Raw genomic sequence first — 15,340 nt, 5'->3', positions numbered from 1 at the left:
TCTTTTACAAGTTTTATACTATTTTTATACCATGAAAAAGGCAATTAACCGTTAAACAAGCGAACTTTCTCTCTTAGCCCTATCTATTTTTAATAAGCCCGATAATACGATGGAATGTTAACAAACTCTTCCAAGTTAAACATTGAAAGATAAAGACGTTTTAAATGATGCGCCTCAGGAACCGGAACTATTTCCTTAAAAAGTATTCGGTAATCAACAAACGCTCGGAAAACTTCATTTAGGCTCTTGCCCTCGCCAAGTTTCAAACCTTCCAGGATGAAACTTTCCATAGTTAAATGATATATTATAATGCTCTGGAAAGCAGCTCGAATCCGTAGTCAAGGAAATTCTTTAAAACTCGGTTATCGATATGAGAGATGTAAATGAGGTGGCGAAGGTCAATGACAGGTCGTGTTTTGACGTCTTCTTTACCACGACGTAATACAAAATCAAAGACAGTTTCTGTTTTCCTGGATCGACCTCCTGGCAAACATTTATCAATGGTCTTATTCATCCACATGAACGCGTCTTGTTGTTGTTGTGATTATGTCCAGATACGTTTAAAAATAATTTCATAAAAAATCACGCCAAGCCTACAACGTAGGCGACAATATATATTGTTGATCATTGCAAAAATGTACAGTTTTAATGATTAATTAAAGAAATAAAAACAACAATCTAACAACTCGCTTCAAGTCTGCGTTCACTTTTTGTTAACAATGAAGGAAGATAACCCCACAACCAACCATCAATATTTGTATAAAATTAAACGCAATAAAATATGATGGTAGGTATTGGTCTGCTTGTTGGTTGACACATTAAACATTTACTGGGTCCGCCTTCACTCTCGGTTTTGATGTTACCCAAACACGTTTCGGCTTTGAGCCCTCATGGAGAGGGGAGAGAGGGAGGGGAGAGAGAGAGAGAGAGAGAGAGAGAGAGAGAGAGAGAGAGAGAGAGAGAGAAAGAAGAGAGAGAGAGAGAGAGAGAGAGAGTGAGAGAAAGAGTGAGGAGAGGCAGCGAGAAAAAGATTGAGAGTGAGAAAAGAGAAAAACCGAGACAAATAGATAGAGCTATGTATAAAGTTATATACATTATATTATAAACAATGTTAGTTATAGCGTTACTTGTACAGAAAAATACACTCGACTTATCAGATGTCGATTAAGTACAATTGCATTTTTCTCCCCCTTAACCCAAGGTGACTTAATAATGGACCGAGAGTAATTGTATGAGATTCTGTGTACGCTTCCTCGAATGTATATCGGCGGAGCTACTGCTTTTTAAATAAACATTTTAAAAAAAAGGAAGATCTCGAATAATTATCCATAATTGGCGCAGTCGGTAGGACGGCAAAGGTGTTGAAGAGAATATTGAAACCAACTGTATCAACGGTTAATTTGCCGTCTCGAACTTCATCAACCTATTTGTAACTTCAGTCTAAGGAAGAAAGAAGATCTAAATTGGACATGGTACACTTTGTAATCGTACTGTGAGTAAATATTAATTTATTACAAAATGTTAAATAATTATATTAATATATTAATAAACACTCACACAATAACTTCAATAAAAATTATAATTTTTAGAAAATAAAAGTTGTAATAATAAAAATTTTAAAATGGCAAATTCGTCAGATTTGAAACTAATACTAGATGCTATACCAACTTATAATGGTAATCCTAAAACTTTGGTCCAATTTATTATCAAATAATATTATAAAAGTGAAAGAAATAAACACTTTATTGAAAAGTGTACAAAATGTTTCTACTTTACAGCGACAATTAGTGTTCCTACACATAAGAAACAAATTGTCAGACAAAGCTAACGAGTCTATAAGAAATATTCAATTCACTACTTGGGAACAATTGAAAACACACTTGATAAATAACTTTTCAGATATTCAAGATCCGGCGAGTTTAATCATACACATGAGGCATAATATGAACAAAAACATTAACTTCACTCCCTGAAATTCGAAAAAAAATCGATCTCTTCCGGCCGAAAATAAATATTTTAGAAGGCACAGAAGCCAACAAAAGTAACCTAATTCAATTTCAAGAATTAGTAATATGCAACAATTTCATAAGTTCGCTGAAAAATTCTTTACGAAACAACTTAGGGACCAGGAACCGGAAAACTGTTATAAATTGAAAGATTGCTAGTTAATTGCTAGTTCCAATGCAAAAATTATGAACCACACACACAGTCATCTCATTTAAAACCTTTAAAAACATTTCAGAATCCTCATCCCAAGAAAATTTTTAACACAAATTTCCCAACTGGACCTGTGAATATAACACAAAGACTCTTTAACCCCCAAAGAAAATTTGCACCAAGAATGCCAATAACCAACACACAAAATCCACACCGATATCAACACAAACGACAGAAAACTGGCAAAGAAATAGACATCCCAACAATTACTTTACGCAACAGAACGCCAAATTCGGTCTACACCTAATTATATAACGTTCATATAAGCGAAAAATCACCTAAAATGAAACAACCGGACGACTCATTTTTTAGAGGTTCCCGAACACTACCCAAATTTCGGATGATGACAAACTGAGACATAGTTCGTCTCCCGTACATCAAATTACCTAAGTACAATTTAAAAATGTTATTAGATAGCGGAAGTACTACATCATTTATCATTCCTAACAGCATTCAAACACTTTAAAGACAACGTAATTAGTATTGCTATTGCACACGCGACAACAATATGAAATTTTAGCACAATTGTATCTTGGGACAAATTGTGTAATATAGACAATTTAAAATTAAAGTTTCGATTATTTGAATTTCACAACCAATTTGATATGTTGATAGGTTTAGATACTCTTAAAAAGCTCAATGCTCGTATTGATTTTAAAGAAAGTAAGTTAAACACACACACTGATATACAAATCTTTTACTTTGATCCCCCTCAGGAATCACCAAAAATGTATCAAATACAAGCGAAAAATGAACAAGTAATACGAGTTCCAATAAAAAATGTTCAATCTGGACATGCAATTATTCCGCACATCATATCTAATGACTTAGAAATTAATGAGTGTCTTGTAAAAGTGGAGAACCACCGAACCTTATGCATTATCAAAAACAATAGTGATTCACATAAACACGTACGATTACAGAACCCGTTAAACTCGACAACAGTCAGCCATGGAGAAATATTAGTATTATCAAATCAAAGAAATAAAGACAAAACCCAACACCACATTAACTTGGCGAAAATCAGGACGGATCACATGAAAACAGAAGAAAAACTAGCTATAGAACAATTGACAAAAGAATTTAGCTACATATTTCATCAAGAAGGCACACCTCTAACATTCACCAACAACATAAAACATTTAATAAGAACGAAAGACGAGGTACCATTCTACACTAAATCCTATAAATATCCTGAGATATATAAAACGTTTTTAAAAACGAAGATCTCGAATAATTATCCGTAATTTATATATACAGGGTGAGCCATTTTTTGACGCACCATTGGAAAATCAACGCGGGTGCGTTTAAATCTGACTCGAGGCTTATTTCCTTTGATTAATACGTTAATAAAAGAAAGTGAGTCAATTTTCAGTGCACCATAGGAAAATCAACGTGGGTGCGTTTAAATCTGACTCAAGGCCAATTTCTTTTGATTTTAACATTAAAAAAAGGAAGTGAGTCAATTTTCGGTGCACCATAAGAAAATCAAGGTTGGTGCGTCTAATTATGACTCGGCACATTTTATTTTGTTAGTCTCGTACCAAAAAATAGGCGAGTCCCTTTTCGACGCACCATTCGTTACAAATTAATTTTAGTAGGTTGGAAGGAAAATAAACAAAACCAATATTAAAAAAACATTATTCAAACACAATGTAAAAATTTAAAAAAAAATCTTCACAAATTAATTTGATCAAGGTTTAAGAGAATTTTTTTCTGGTAAAGTAAAAAAAATAAATAAATATAACAATCTCCTTTTTTCTGGTAAAGTAAAAAAATTTAAATAAATGTAACAATCTCCTTTGTTAGCAAATCAAAAATGTTCAAAATCATTATAATAATAGTTCGAACAGACCTCCATTTGCTGCAACACAGTAGCCTAGTCTATCGTAAAACGATGATCGGACGAAAAAAAAATACTCTTAAACCTTAATCAGATTAATTTGTGAATAATTTTTTTTTAATTTTTACATTGTGTTTGAATAATGTTTTAATAATGCTGGTTTTGTTTATTTTCCTTCCAACCTACTAAAACTAATTTGAAACGAATGATGCGTCGAAAAGTGACTCGCCTATTTTTTGGTACGAGACTAACAAAATAAAATGTGCCGAGTCATAATTAGACGCACCAACCTTGATTTTCCTATGGTGCACCGAAAATTGACTCACTTTCTTTTATTAACGTATTAATCAAAGGAAATAAGCCTCGAGTCAGATTTAAACGTACCGGCGTTGATTTTCCAATGGTGTATCAAAAAATTACTCACCCTGTATATAGGGACATTGCAATCTACGACTGTTGGAATGTTTAATGTCCACGTATTATTTGCTTTTCTAAGCGTTATTTTGGTTTAATTCATAATACGAATAAATGATAATACACATACATTATGATATACATATTATTTAAAGTTGTAAGTAAGAAAGAGTATTTGATTTTATCGAATCAAGGAAATCGGTGAAAATGCTTTTCCACGGTTAGTTAACTATTAATTTTTTTGTTACTTTTCCTCGTTTTTTGTCGAATTCTCATCTCGTTTTGGTCGAGAGTGATGATTGCGTGATTTTGATCCGCTGACAAGCACGACATTTCTAGTTGCAAGTTCGAACGCAAACCTTATCTCAGCCCCTCCCTTAAAAAGTTATACCAACTCCCTAATTAGATTTTCAAGATCGGAAAAGAAATGGAGATAGCGGCGGAGGAAGAAACATTAACGAGTTTAAATTGATAAAAACAACCGTATTAATTATGAACACTTTATCTTTGTAAATTCATTCGTCAGCGTGGCAAGTTTGTTTGTCGAAACATTTGCTCAGTCTGTTCAAAATAATTTTTGTTAAGAAACAAACGCTCTAAGGTGATGTTTATTTAATAATTATTCAAACTCACATATATTTAGAAATTGTCACCCCTCTCGGCACCAATTCCAGTTTAGACGGCGTGAATTGAGCGTTATTTGCGTTTCCGTCTCGCTGGCTCACCATTCGAATCTTACTCAGGTGGATTTATTCAACGGATGTAAGGGTATATAAAATATAACGTATCCTGCACAATAATACACTTTTCCTTGTCACTAACGGATACAATGGGGTTTCAAGCATTTCACGTTCACGGAAGATGAATATGATCATCATCAACGGAATATCACCTTAAAGGGTAAAATCGTTCCCAATAAGCGGGTCGGCCAGAGATCGTTAGCCAAGTTCAGAGGAAAGTTTTTCTCTTGAAGATAAAAACATCGAAGAGCGTCGACGTAGTTCAAAGTATCGTAAATAATCGTTGAGAGAAAGATTGAGAGGGAGGGAAATGGAGAGAAAGTAAAGATAAAGAAAGAGAGAGGGGGAGAATGAATGTATGAATATGAATGTACTATTACAATGAACGAGACAAAGAGGGAGAAAGAGAGAGGAAAAAAACTGCAGAAACTAGATAAAGGTAGGGTAGGAGCTTTGCAGACCATAAACCTTGCTCTGGAAGTACACTATGATGGTGGGACGTTTTCACACTGATAAATTGTTAAATAGTTAAACATCACTAGGATGTTCCTTTCTGAATTTGTTTTATTCGACTCGTCCAACGCTAATCAAATATCAATAAGATATCTCGGTAATTTTATCCGGCAGTGAACAATAATAACTGTAACAAGTTGAAGAATTTAAGGCCGGTTGGGAAAGATATCCGCGGGAGGGTCGCACTCTTTGCTAAATCCTCTTCTATCCTGATCTCTGTCCTTTGTCAAGGCTGAGACGTCTGACGATTGGCGTATTGGACTTGTTACAACAAATCTCTGACAAACCCTAGCCGAAATCAATTCCACTTTGGAAGGCTTAAAATGAAAAGTCTAGCTACTTTCTCTTATAGCAAAGAAAAGGACAGTGACATAAATAAAGTTAAATTGTCACTTTTATATCCTTATGTTAATTTTATTAATTAAATTAAAAAATTGCATAGCTCAAGTTTGATGTTAAATTTTTATCAATCCTATAAATCACCCAATTTAACTATATTGTTTGTTTTTAGTTGAGATAAAAAAGTCAATGGCACGAGCGGGATTCGAACCCTCGATCTTCGGCTTGATACGCCGCTGCTCTACCACTTGAGCTATCGTGTCCTCGATCCACTCGGACATCAACTTCCCATCTCAACCAAAGGAGGGAAAATTCAAAAGGTGTGGTTAAGATGGGAAGTTGATGTCCGAGTGGATCGAGATCACGATAGCTCAAGTGGTAGAGCAGCGGCGTATCTAGCCGAAGATCGTGGGTTCGAATCCCGTTCGTGCCATTGACTTTTTTATCTCAACTGAAAACCTTAATTAATATTAATATATTAATTGGTCAAGCGGACCACGAAACTAGTGAATTGTATTGTTTGTTTTTACCTGTGTACATTTCTCCAGGTGAATAGTTGCTCGGATTTCTTATGATCATGATGTTGTAATTGTCGTAAAACCTCGATTTGGATCCGATGGCTCCAGGAGGCCTGCGGTCGCAATCTTCGTCACTCGACGCCCCGACGAGCACGAGCGCCAGAACCTTGAAAAAAACAAAAACGGCCTATTTACAATTTTTGTAAACAAGAATTAATTGATCCGTCAGAACTGGTCATTTAGATTAACGAGTAAGCCCTTGACCCGGATTTGAAACTCGACCCGCAAACAGAATTAATTGAATATTTTGTTTGTGTGCTGCTCCTTACCAAGTTGGCCGGCGACTCTGTCTTATTACACCTTCACTCAAATGTCAAACTTTTGATTATACTCAGTTCAGTCAGAAATGGTTATAAACTGACTACTAACATAACACCATTAGAACGCATAGAAAATCCGACCATAAACTGGCTTCAATGTTGTCTCAAACCTAATGATATTAACCACCCATAACCATTTCCATAGTTTAGACCACAAGACCAGTAATTTATAAGCACATACACTCTGGTACTGCTGCCTCTAGGTCTTTTCTTCTTGTACAACTTTCGTTAAAGAATAATAAATGTGTATGTACATTCGGACTCAACGACCATCCAGTATTGCTTCATTTTGCAGTTTGGACCATTTTGCAAATTTGACCACAACCATACGCCTTTTTCTCGAACCAATGAACTCTTTTGTAATAAGTGTCCTATTGGATGATTTTAGCTCTTTGGAATATCAACACTTTGAATCAATGCTCAATTCTCAACTAAGATCTGAAATAAGAATGTACCTCATTGAACTTAGGGATGGTTAGGGAAATTACTACTTTCATTGAACTTCATTCTCGTGGATATGATAGTCCAGGCACAAGATCTTTGTGTTGATAATAGATAACACACACACACACACACACACACACACACACACACACACACACACNCACACACACACACACATATATATATATATATATATATATATACTTGACCTATCGTGAGTGGTTAGAGCAGCGGCGTATTGAGCCGAAGGTCTGAGTTCGAATCCCGCTCGTGGCACTCGTGGCAACTTTTTCATTTCAACCAAAACCTTACATAAAACGAATAATTAATTGAAAGAAGTAATTTGGTCAATAGACCACTAAATATAATGGATGTAACACTAATGTTTAGTAAGCACAGTCCGTCTGTGTACCAAATAGTTGAACTATTCACAATTGGACTCGATAATGGAAGCCATTATCTCCGTAATGACTCATGATAGCAATTTTTATGATACAAGAATGGGATCATAATTCGTTAATTTTCGGGTTATGATTTATCTAATTAGACATTCAGTCATTCTAACTTCAATGTTTTGACCACAGCTGACCCCATCAAATAGGTTTTTTGGGAAATAAGGAGGGCTAACCTGAATACCAATAGTCGTTTCTTTTGGTCATCAGTATTCACTAATTGTCTGCGTCTCGTAAAATATCCTTATCATTTCAAATTAGGTTCTTGTTGCACAAATTATAAGTGATGTAATAGGTTATGTGATACCACGTCCCTTGTACAACGAATGCAAGAGCGGTCGATTTGGACTACTCATTGTTTGAATCATTGATGACACTATCTATTTCAATGATGATCAGCGAGAATAAACTTTCATCGATAATGAAAAGCTCGATTTTCTTCATGTTCCTCGCCTTGTGCTAATTACCTGCGTGTAATCTTTCTTAGTATTTTTTGTCATCTATTTCTTTTATTTGTGATGATTAAGCAAACTGGGTAACGGAGTGGCGTTTATTTTCGTAATTGTATTTATACACTTGCCTGTATTTTGCACAAAAAATTAAATTTATTAGTTTTTAATTTCCAAACGTTGACCTTTTTCTTTTCAATGGGAATGTTTGTGATTCGCCACATAGTTTTTTTTCGGCATATGGTGAATGTAGCAATTAATATGGATGAGAAAACCTCGGCCCAATATGAATCGTCCCTAATTGGGCTTCTTGTTTAATTTAATTAAATTTCTCATCTAACCAGTAACGGTATCGGTTATGATTTCATCGGACCTCGGTCAAGCGGGACGCGGCGCGCCAACCCATCTTTTTTACGCCCCTATTTGAATTAAAATATTCAATGAGGACCCGATACAAATCCATACGCGCGACGACATTGCCCGGTTCCCCTGATTAAAGATCTTATGAATAAATACGAACCGGTATCCGGCATTTGCAAGCGTTATGTCCAATCGATGGGATCCCGCGTAACGCTTCTCTTCCGTGGGAAAGCACAAAAACGATAAAAACAGCCTGTTTCCACCATGTTTCATGAAAACGTAAATGGAAACATAAAACACCGAGTGGAGTGAGTGGTTGGTTTTTTGATAAAGAATGGCATGAATTTAAATGAACAGTGTACAAAAACGTCGTTCTTGCAGTTTAATGTCACTTTGGATCAATTCTGTACAAAAATAGCAGAAAGTAAGGAGAAAGTAAATATATCAAAACATGGTGTTTTGGATATATTTTTTATATTACTATTTATTTGTAGCCCGTACACATTAGTACACATTACAACTACGTGTGTATTTGTTTTTTTCTCTTCTCTGACACTATGGTCCCACAGCCCAACACCTAGACGAGAATCACATACAGGTAAAAAATTCCAACCAATTGATTTTTTTTCTCGATAAAAGAAAATTCACACTTAATCCTTAATTCAAAACAAGGTTAAATGATTTATCAATGTATACTTTTTATGGAATTTAAAATTTTTATTCAGTTTCATTTGAATTCTGAAGCAATAAACTGTTTAGTTTTCATCTTTGAACGCACTGCTCGAAGAAGATTAAATAAGTATGGACTGATGGCTTTTCGCCCCTTAAGAGGACCAGTATTGACCAGAACACACAGGGTTGCACAGCTCGCATTTGCTTGAGAACACAGCCATTGATCTTTGGGCGATTGCTCTGCTTTACTTTTTACAAATGAGTGTAGATTTGCGCTATCTCCAGATGAACGTGAAAGAGTGTGAAGAAGACGAAATGAAAGGTACGAAGTTTGTAATTTTACTCAAAGCCAACCTTTTCAACCCAGTGATGGTATGGGCGGAAATTTCATTGGAGAGTCGAACAGAGTAGTTTCTTGTCCGTGGAGGGTCTTCGACGGACACTCGCTATGCAGATGAAATGTTGGAACATAATGCGTTGCCTATCCTCGATTAAATCAGCGACAATAGTATTCTAATGCACGATAATGCCCGTCCGCATGTCGCTCGCATAGTACAAACGTACCTTCAACGGCATAACATCAGTGGTCTTAGCCTGGCCAACCCGTTCTCCAGGCTTGAACCCGTCGAACATTATGGGGTAACCTCAAAAGATTGTCAAGATTGTCTGATGCACTCCATGATCTTGAAAGGACTCTTCGTGAAGAATGGGCTAATCTCCAGCGAAGAGACATTTCCAGACTGGTAGAAAATATGCCGAAGCGAGTTCGAGATGTAATTAAGGCAAGAAGAGGAAATACGCAATATTGAAAAGCTAATTAAAAATTTAAAACAAAAATTATTCAGAAATCGTGAGATGCGGTCTGGTGTGATGTAGGTTTCAGAAAAACATTTTCTTTATCCTACCAACGTTTCGATCTTTATTGAGATCATCTTCAGGGCCTGGGATTTACAAACATTGTTTACATTTAACAAATACATTTAGGATGTTGAAAACTGAATTTATACAATGCAAAATATATTTTTTATATTCAATCGAAGTATTTCTACTTACTCAAAGTGTTTGTTTTCTGTGTAATTGTGACATTCTTGCGTGTCGTGTTGAGAGTGCCAGTGAGATTTTGCTGTTTTATGTTTACATACGTTAGATTTTGAAGGGGTGGGGAAGGAAGTCGGTATAGAAAAGACATTTTTGTATAAGGCGTCGGCTTTTTTGAAGTGAAAAGAGCCGACGAAGGGAAACAATGTGTTGGTAATGGTTCGGCCAGATTATCCTTTCAGGATTATATAGAAAGGGATAAATAGGAAAAGGAAAGCTAAATTGTTGGACAATTAGACTATGTGAAAAATATTTGATGTGTGGAATGTAATGTAATGATATATGTATGTTATCTATTCTGGAATGGAGGGCTCGAAGCCTTCGTTGTAAAGCAAACTGGCGGGTTCTCTGAATGAGAAAGTGTAGAGAGGCTTCGGTTTAGGGTTAGGATTGATTGAGAACATAGTATGAAAATTTTCGATCCGGAACAGTACATTAGGCAAAAGGAATGTAGAGATAGGTCTATAGGTCGATAGTCTTAAATCAATGAAAATGAGGAAATCTGTCATGCCTCACCCTGCTGGCAAGGCATGATGTCCTGCTTATATCATTGACGTCACTATTTTTAAGTTAACGGGTACAAAAAGACAATATTCCAGTTTAGTCAAAAGGAATAACGAGACTAAATTTATCCATTCCTTTCTTTGATACAGACGCAGTTGATGGATTAAAAAAGACAGGATATTCCTTCGCTTTGCTTTTAGTTTGCTTCCTTCCCAAGCTACCTGAAGGTTTTTCAAGTTGGTGTTAAAACCAAAATAAGTTGCTTCGTTCAGCCAGAATAAAGGAAGACGGTAAAGAAACAAAAGTGCATATCGTTTGGTTTCATACATGCTCAAATCGCAAGAATAAAGAATATTGACTTCCTTGCTTGACGTCACTCTATTTGATTAAAGTCCTTTCAAATAAATAAATACGTTTTTGAAGCTGAAATAAAGGAGCGATCTAAAATACTACGCATTTTGTTATCTTTAGGTCCATGGAAACTTAATTCAAAGAAATATGTCATGTTTCAACCTGCTTATATCCCTAACGTCAACATTTTTGGTTGCTAGGTTCTAAAAGCACAAGATTCTGTTTCGTTCACCAGGATACGTCGTTTCTTTGATACACACTCAGTTCACGTACATTAAAGAAAAAATAATGCTTCACCCCGTTTTTAGTTTTGATACCAAGCTACCAGGCAAAGGTTTTTTCAAGTTAGTTAAAAGTAAACTATGCTGCATCGTTTGGACAGAATAAAGGAACACGGTAAAGAAACAAAGTTGCATATCGTTCGGTTTAATACAGGCTCGCATCACATAAATAAAGAAAATTGACTCACCCTGCTTGCACCCCTGACGTAGTGCTATTTTATTAAGCCTTTTCAGGCTTCGTCTTCTTCTTCGTCTTAGGATTCCTTTTTTGCTTAAATAAACAAACGATCTAACAATACGACGCTTCTGTTTCTTCTGTTCTGAATTTAATTTGAATGTATTTAATTTCTTAATTTAATAAATCACTCATACCCCCTTCTTACACATCGATACTATAAGATAATAGGTTACAAAAAGACAATATTCTGATTTGATCATAAGGAAAAACGAGACAAATTTCAGCAATACGTTATTTTGATACAAGCCCAATTCACAGAAACAAAAGAAAACAAGATCCTGCCTGCCTCACCCTGCGTACATCCTTAACGCGACACCCTTTAACAATGGATTTTTCCGTACATTGACGAGTATTTGTAAGGGTCAGTACAATTAAACTACAAGAATGTGAAATTATGACTCAATATTGCAAGATGGCAATGCTGTTTTCTGGAATGGTATAACCAGAATTGTACAAATGTACCAAAATTAATTCACGTTTTAAAGTAGCCTAAGAATGTATGAATCTTTAATGAATTTTAAACTTTGCTCTTCTGAATTGCAACACTTGTCCATTGTTTTTCATTTCCTTTTATTTTTACTTGAATCATATTAAACGGCAGGTCTTGGATTCCCGAGAGGGAAATTCTATAATCCTTTTGACCCTCTAATTGCTCCAAACTCGAAGATACTCCAGAGCTGGCGCTGTTTTAAAAATCTCTTGCTCCCCAGTGCAAATAGGCCTTCAATAATAAAACGACTCGGGAGTAATTTTCAAAAGGTCCAAAACCGGTCTTAGTAATTTAGTAAAAGGATTTCTCTCTTTAATTTCATCCGAAGTTAAGGGACTCTTGTTAATTATTCAATATTTTGCTGATTTTTTCATCCACAAATAACCAGTTGCCAGAAGGAAAATGTGTCCGTATGTATTTCATGAATATTGCCTATTGTGGTACATGATTTTAAAATAAAATCATATTATACTTCAAAATCATCAAAATCTAATTACAACTTAATCAATTCTCACTTTATTTATATATTTAATAACACCAACGGAATATATAACACAATAAAATAATAACGTATTGTCTAAATGTTTGACAATAAAGATTGTCTTTGTGATGCTATTAAGACTACACACAAAATGCCTTCCTGAATTTCAAAGATGGTGAATTTAGTTCAGGAATCTTAACGGAAATGTCTAACATAAGGGGACGTGACAAAACGTCCATTGAAATCAACAGAACAAAGATCATCACTGGTCCGTCGGACCACGCTGTTTGTAGCAAACTTGTTTCTCAAGTCTGACCGACTCATTGGATTTTGAAACTCTCACCATTGCTCGGCGGTTCGACACAAATGCAAAACTTTAACAAGGCTTAATTTCATTTCTCTCCAGAACCCCTCGCAACTTCTGAGCTGGAGACATAAATTCCCAATAACCGGTATTGTTGGGATTTTGTTTTAGTAAATTGTTAAATAATTGGTAACTAGCCGTTTAAAATGGAATTTGTAAGCTCTGACATAAAAAAGCAAGTCACGAGAATCGAACATAAAAAATAAACATGAATTTTAGTAGTAAAACTAATGAATAGCGAAGCGAGGCGGATAATATAGGCACAATATAGATCAAATGGGTTGAGCCTTTTATGCATTTCTAACTTTCGTCTGTTGTGTCCGAATTCCGTACTCTCTAGACACAGTCAGTTTTGGTATCTATACATCATCCTTTCTTGTTTTTAAAGTGGTTTTATAACTGGAGCATGTCCTTCCGAAAATGTGTATTGCTGTGTAAAATTGTACTTTTAGGATTTGTAGCTCCTTCCAGTTGGGAAGGAATTTCTCTTTCTCCTATTGGTCATTTTTGCAAGTAGTCGCTTTGCTTGCTTCAGTTATGGCTGAGTTATGTTTCCAATGTTTGTTGTGTCTTTTAATAACCCAATATTCCAGTTATTTTTTAATGTGCCTCTTATGAATGCCACACAAGGATTTGGGCATATGTGTTGTTCCAAGGTATCTTTTTGACAATGATGTGGGGTACCTCGTTGCCGGAAATTCATTTCCTTTGGGCTCACATTAAAGCAGGTTTTTGTGAATTCCAGTTTTTAGGCTTTTTAGACGTTTCCAGAGTTTTGGGTTGTTTCCGTAGGTTTGAAGAACCTTAGAGCTGCCTGTCTATGTGATAGTATTATTATATTTGCACTCCGAAAAAGTTGGTTATTTATGTCTTATGTTATGTGTTACGTCTGTAGCTAGCAATTCGGCTCAAAATGTGGCTGTGGTAAAACCGAGGGCCATTTAGTGTTCATAGTTAGGCCCCGTACCAATTCCCATCTTTGAGACATCGATATACGAACCATTTTAATCTCTTTTCAATAATTATGATGAATGATTCTACTACTTTCTCTGATGCTGATGCTAATGATAAATTTTCAGTTCCTCAATTGCTAGCACCCTTTTAGTATCTAAGAATACCGGTTATGCTGAGGCATGCAATCTTTTAATGTAATGTTTTAATGTTTCCCTTGCCTTTCTTTGTTAAATTTTTGGCAACCATATGTAACTTGTGCAAAACCGTTCGATACTTATTGGTTATTCATAGTCAAATTGTATACAATAATTGGTAAGATCATGCCTGTAAGCAACTGGATATGGTTAAACACAAGGTCTCAAGCGCCCCAAAATCTACACATCCATGGAACTCCAAGGTGATATTTTTCGATGAGAAAAGAAGAAGGTGCAATGAAGGAGGGAAAGATATGTCCATCAAACACTGGAAGCAGTATATACCTGAGCTTGATAGGCTAGTTGCACAATCAACCTGTTTGAAGAAAATGCTGAGCTCCAAAGGAAATATAACTTATTTTGGATGTCAAAGAAGGCCTAGAATCAATAATATGTAATAATATGTTGTTTAGAAGAAGCTGTACCCCTGCGCAAGAGAGCAACAAATTTTAAGGCGGAAATTACTGCGGTGCAGGAAGTAATTAGCAGATTGCTTTAGGTAGTTGACAGCATGCTAAACAGCAGTGTTTATCATAGACTCCCAGGAAGCAATTATGGCCCTAACCTCAATGAGACTTAGAGAAAACGCCAAAACGTTTCCCACTTATTAGGCTAAGATGGACATTCGCCTACCAGTGGATCCAAGTCACAGTGATACCAAAGGCAATGAACGTTACGGATGAATACTCAACATATTCAACAATATACAACCATCTCCAAAAGATTCGGATTCATACAAGAGGGGGATAAAATCAGCCGTGTCTGTACAAAAACGAAAACGAAGTCCCTTCTACACTCTTAAGGACTCACAGCAAACCGATGGGTAAAAAAAAGGTCATGATTATCTTCATGGCCATTTACACAAAATTGGCGATAATTCATTCATAATATGACTGTTGTGTGATACTTATAAAATAATGAACGCTGGACACTGATTGGTGTTTTCAACAATGAGCATTTTTACCACTAGACGCTGATGCCAATATTGTCCACTACAATTATGGTTATGTAATGTGGCTTGTAATGGCATACTTACTACTATTG

The 15,340-nt window shown here is 35.6% G+C and overlaps 1 protein-coding gene across 1 annotated transcript in view; it reads right to left on the bottom strand.

The window, feature by feature from the left end:
- Positions 1-15,340, bottom strand: part of LOC106666207 (spondin-1) — a 96,152-nt gene that overhangs the window by 65,526 nt on the left and 15,286 nt on the right. Inside the window, exon 2 of the mRNA XM_014393232.2 lies at positions 6,597-6,750. Coding sequence (XP_014248718.1) covers positions 6,597-6,750 — 154 coding nt within the window. The remainder of the gene's footprint in view (positions 1-6,596; positions 6,751-15,340) is intronic.

This window comes from Cimex lectularius, unplaced genomic scaffold (assembly GCF_000648675.2).
Source record: "Cimex lectularius strain Harlan isolate CLEC.00 unplaced genomic scaffold, Clec_2.1 scaffold165, whole genome shotgun sequence".
Taxonomy (NCBI): Eukaryota; Metazoa; Arthropoda; class Insecta; order Hemiptera; family Cimicidae; genus Cimex; species Cimex lectularius.
The sequence above is the reverse complement of the archived record's forward strand: the minus strand, read 5'-3'. Positions and strand labels throughout refer to the sequence as shown.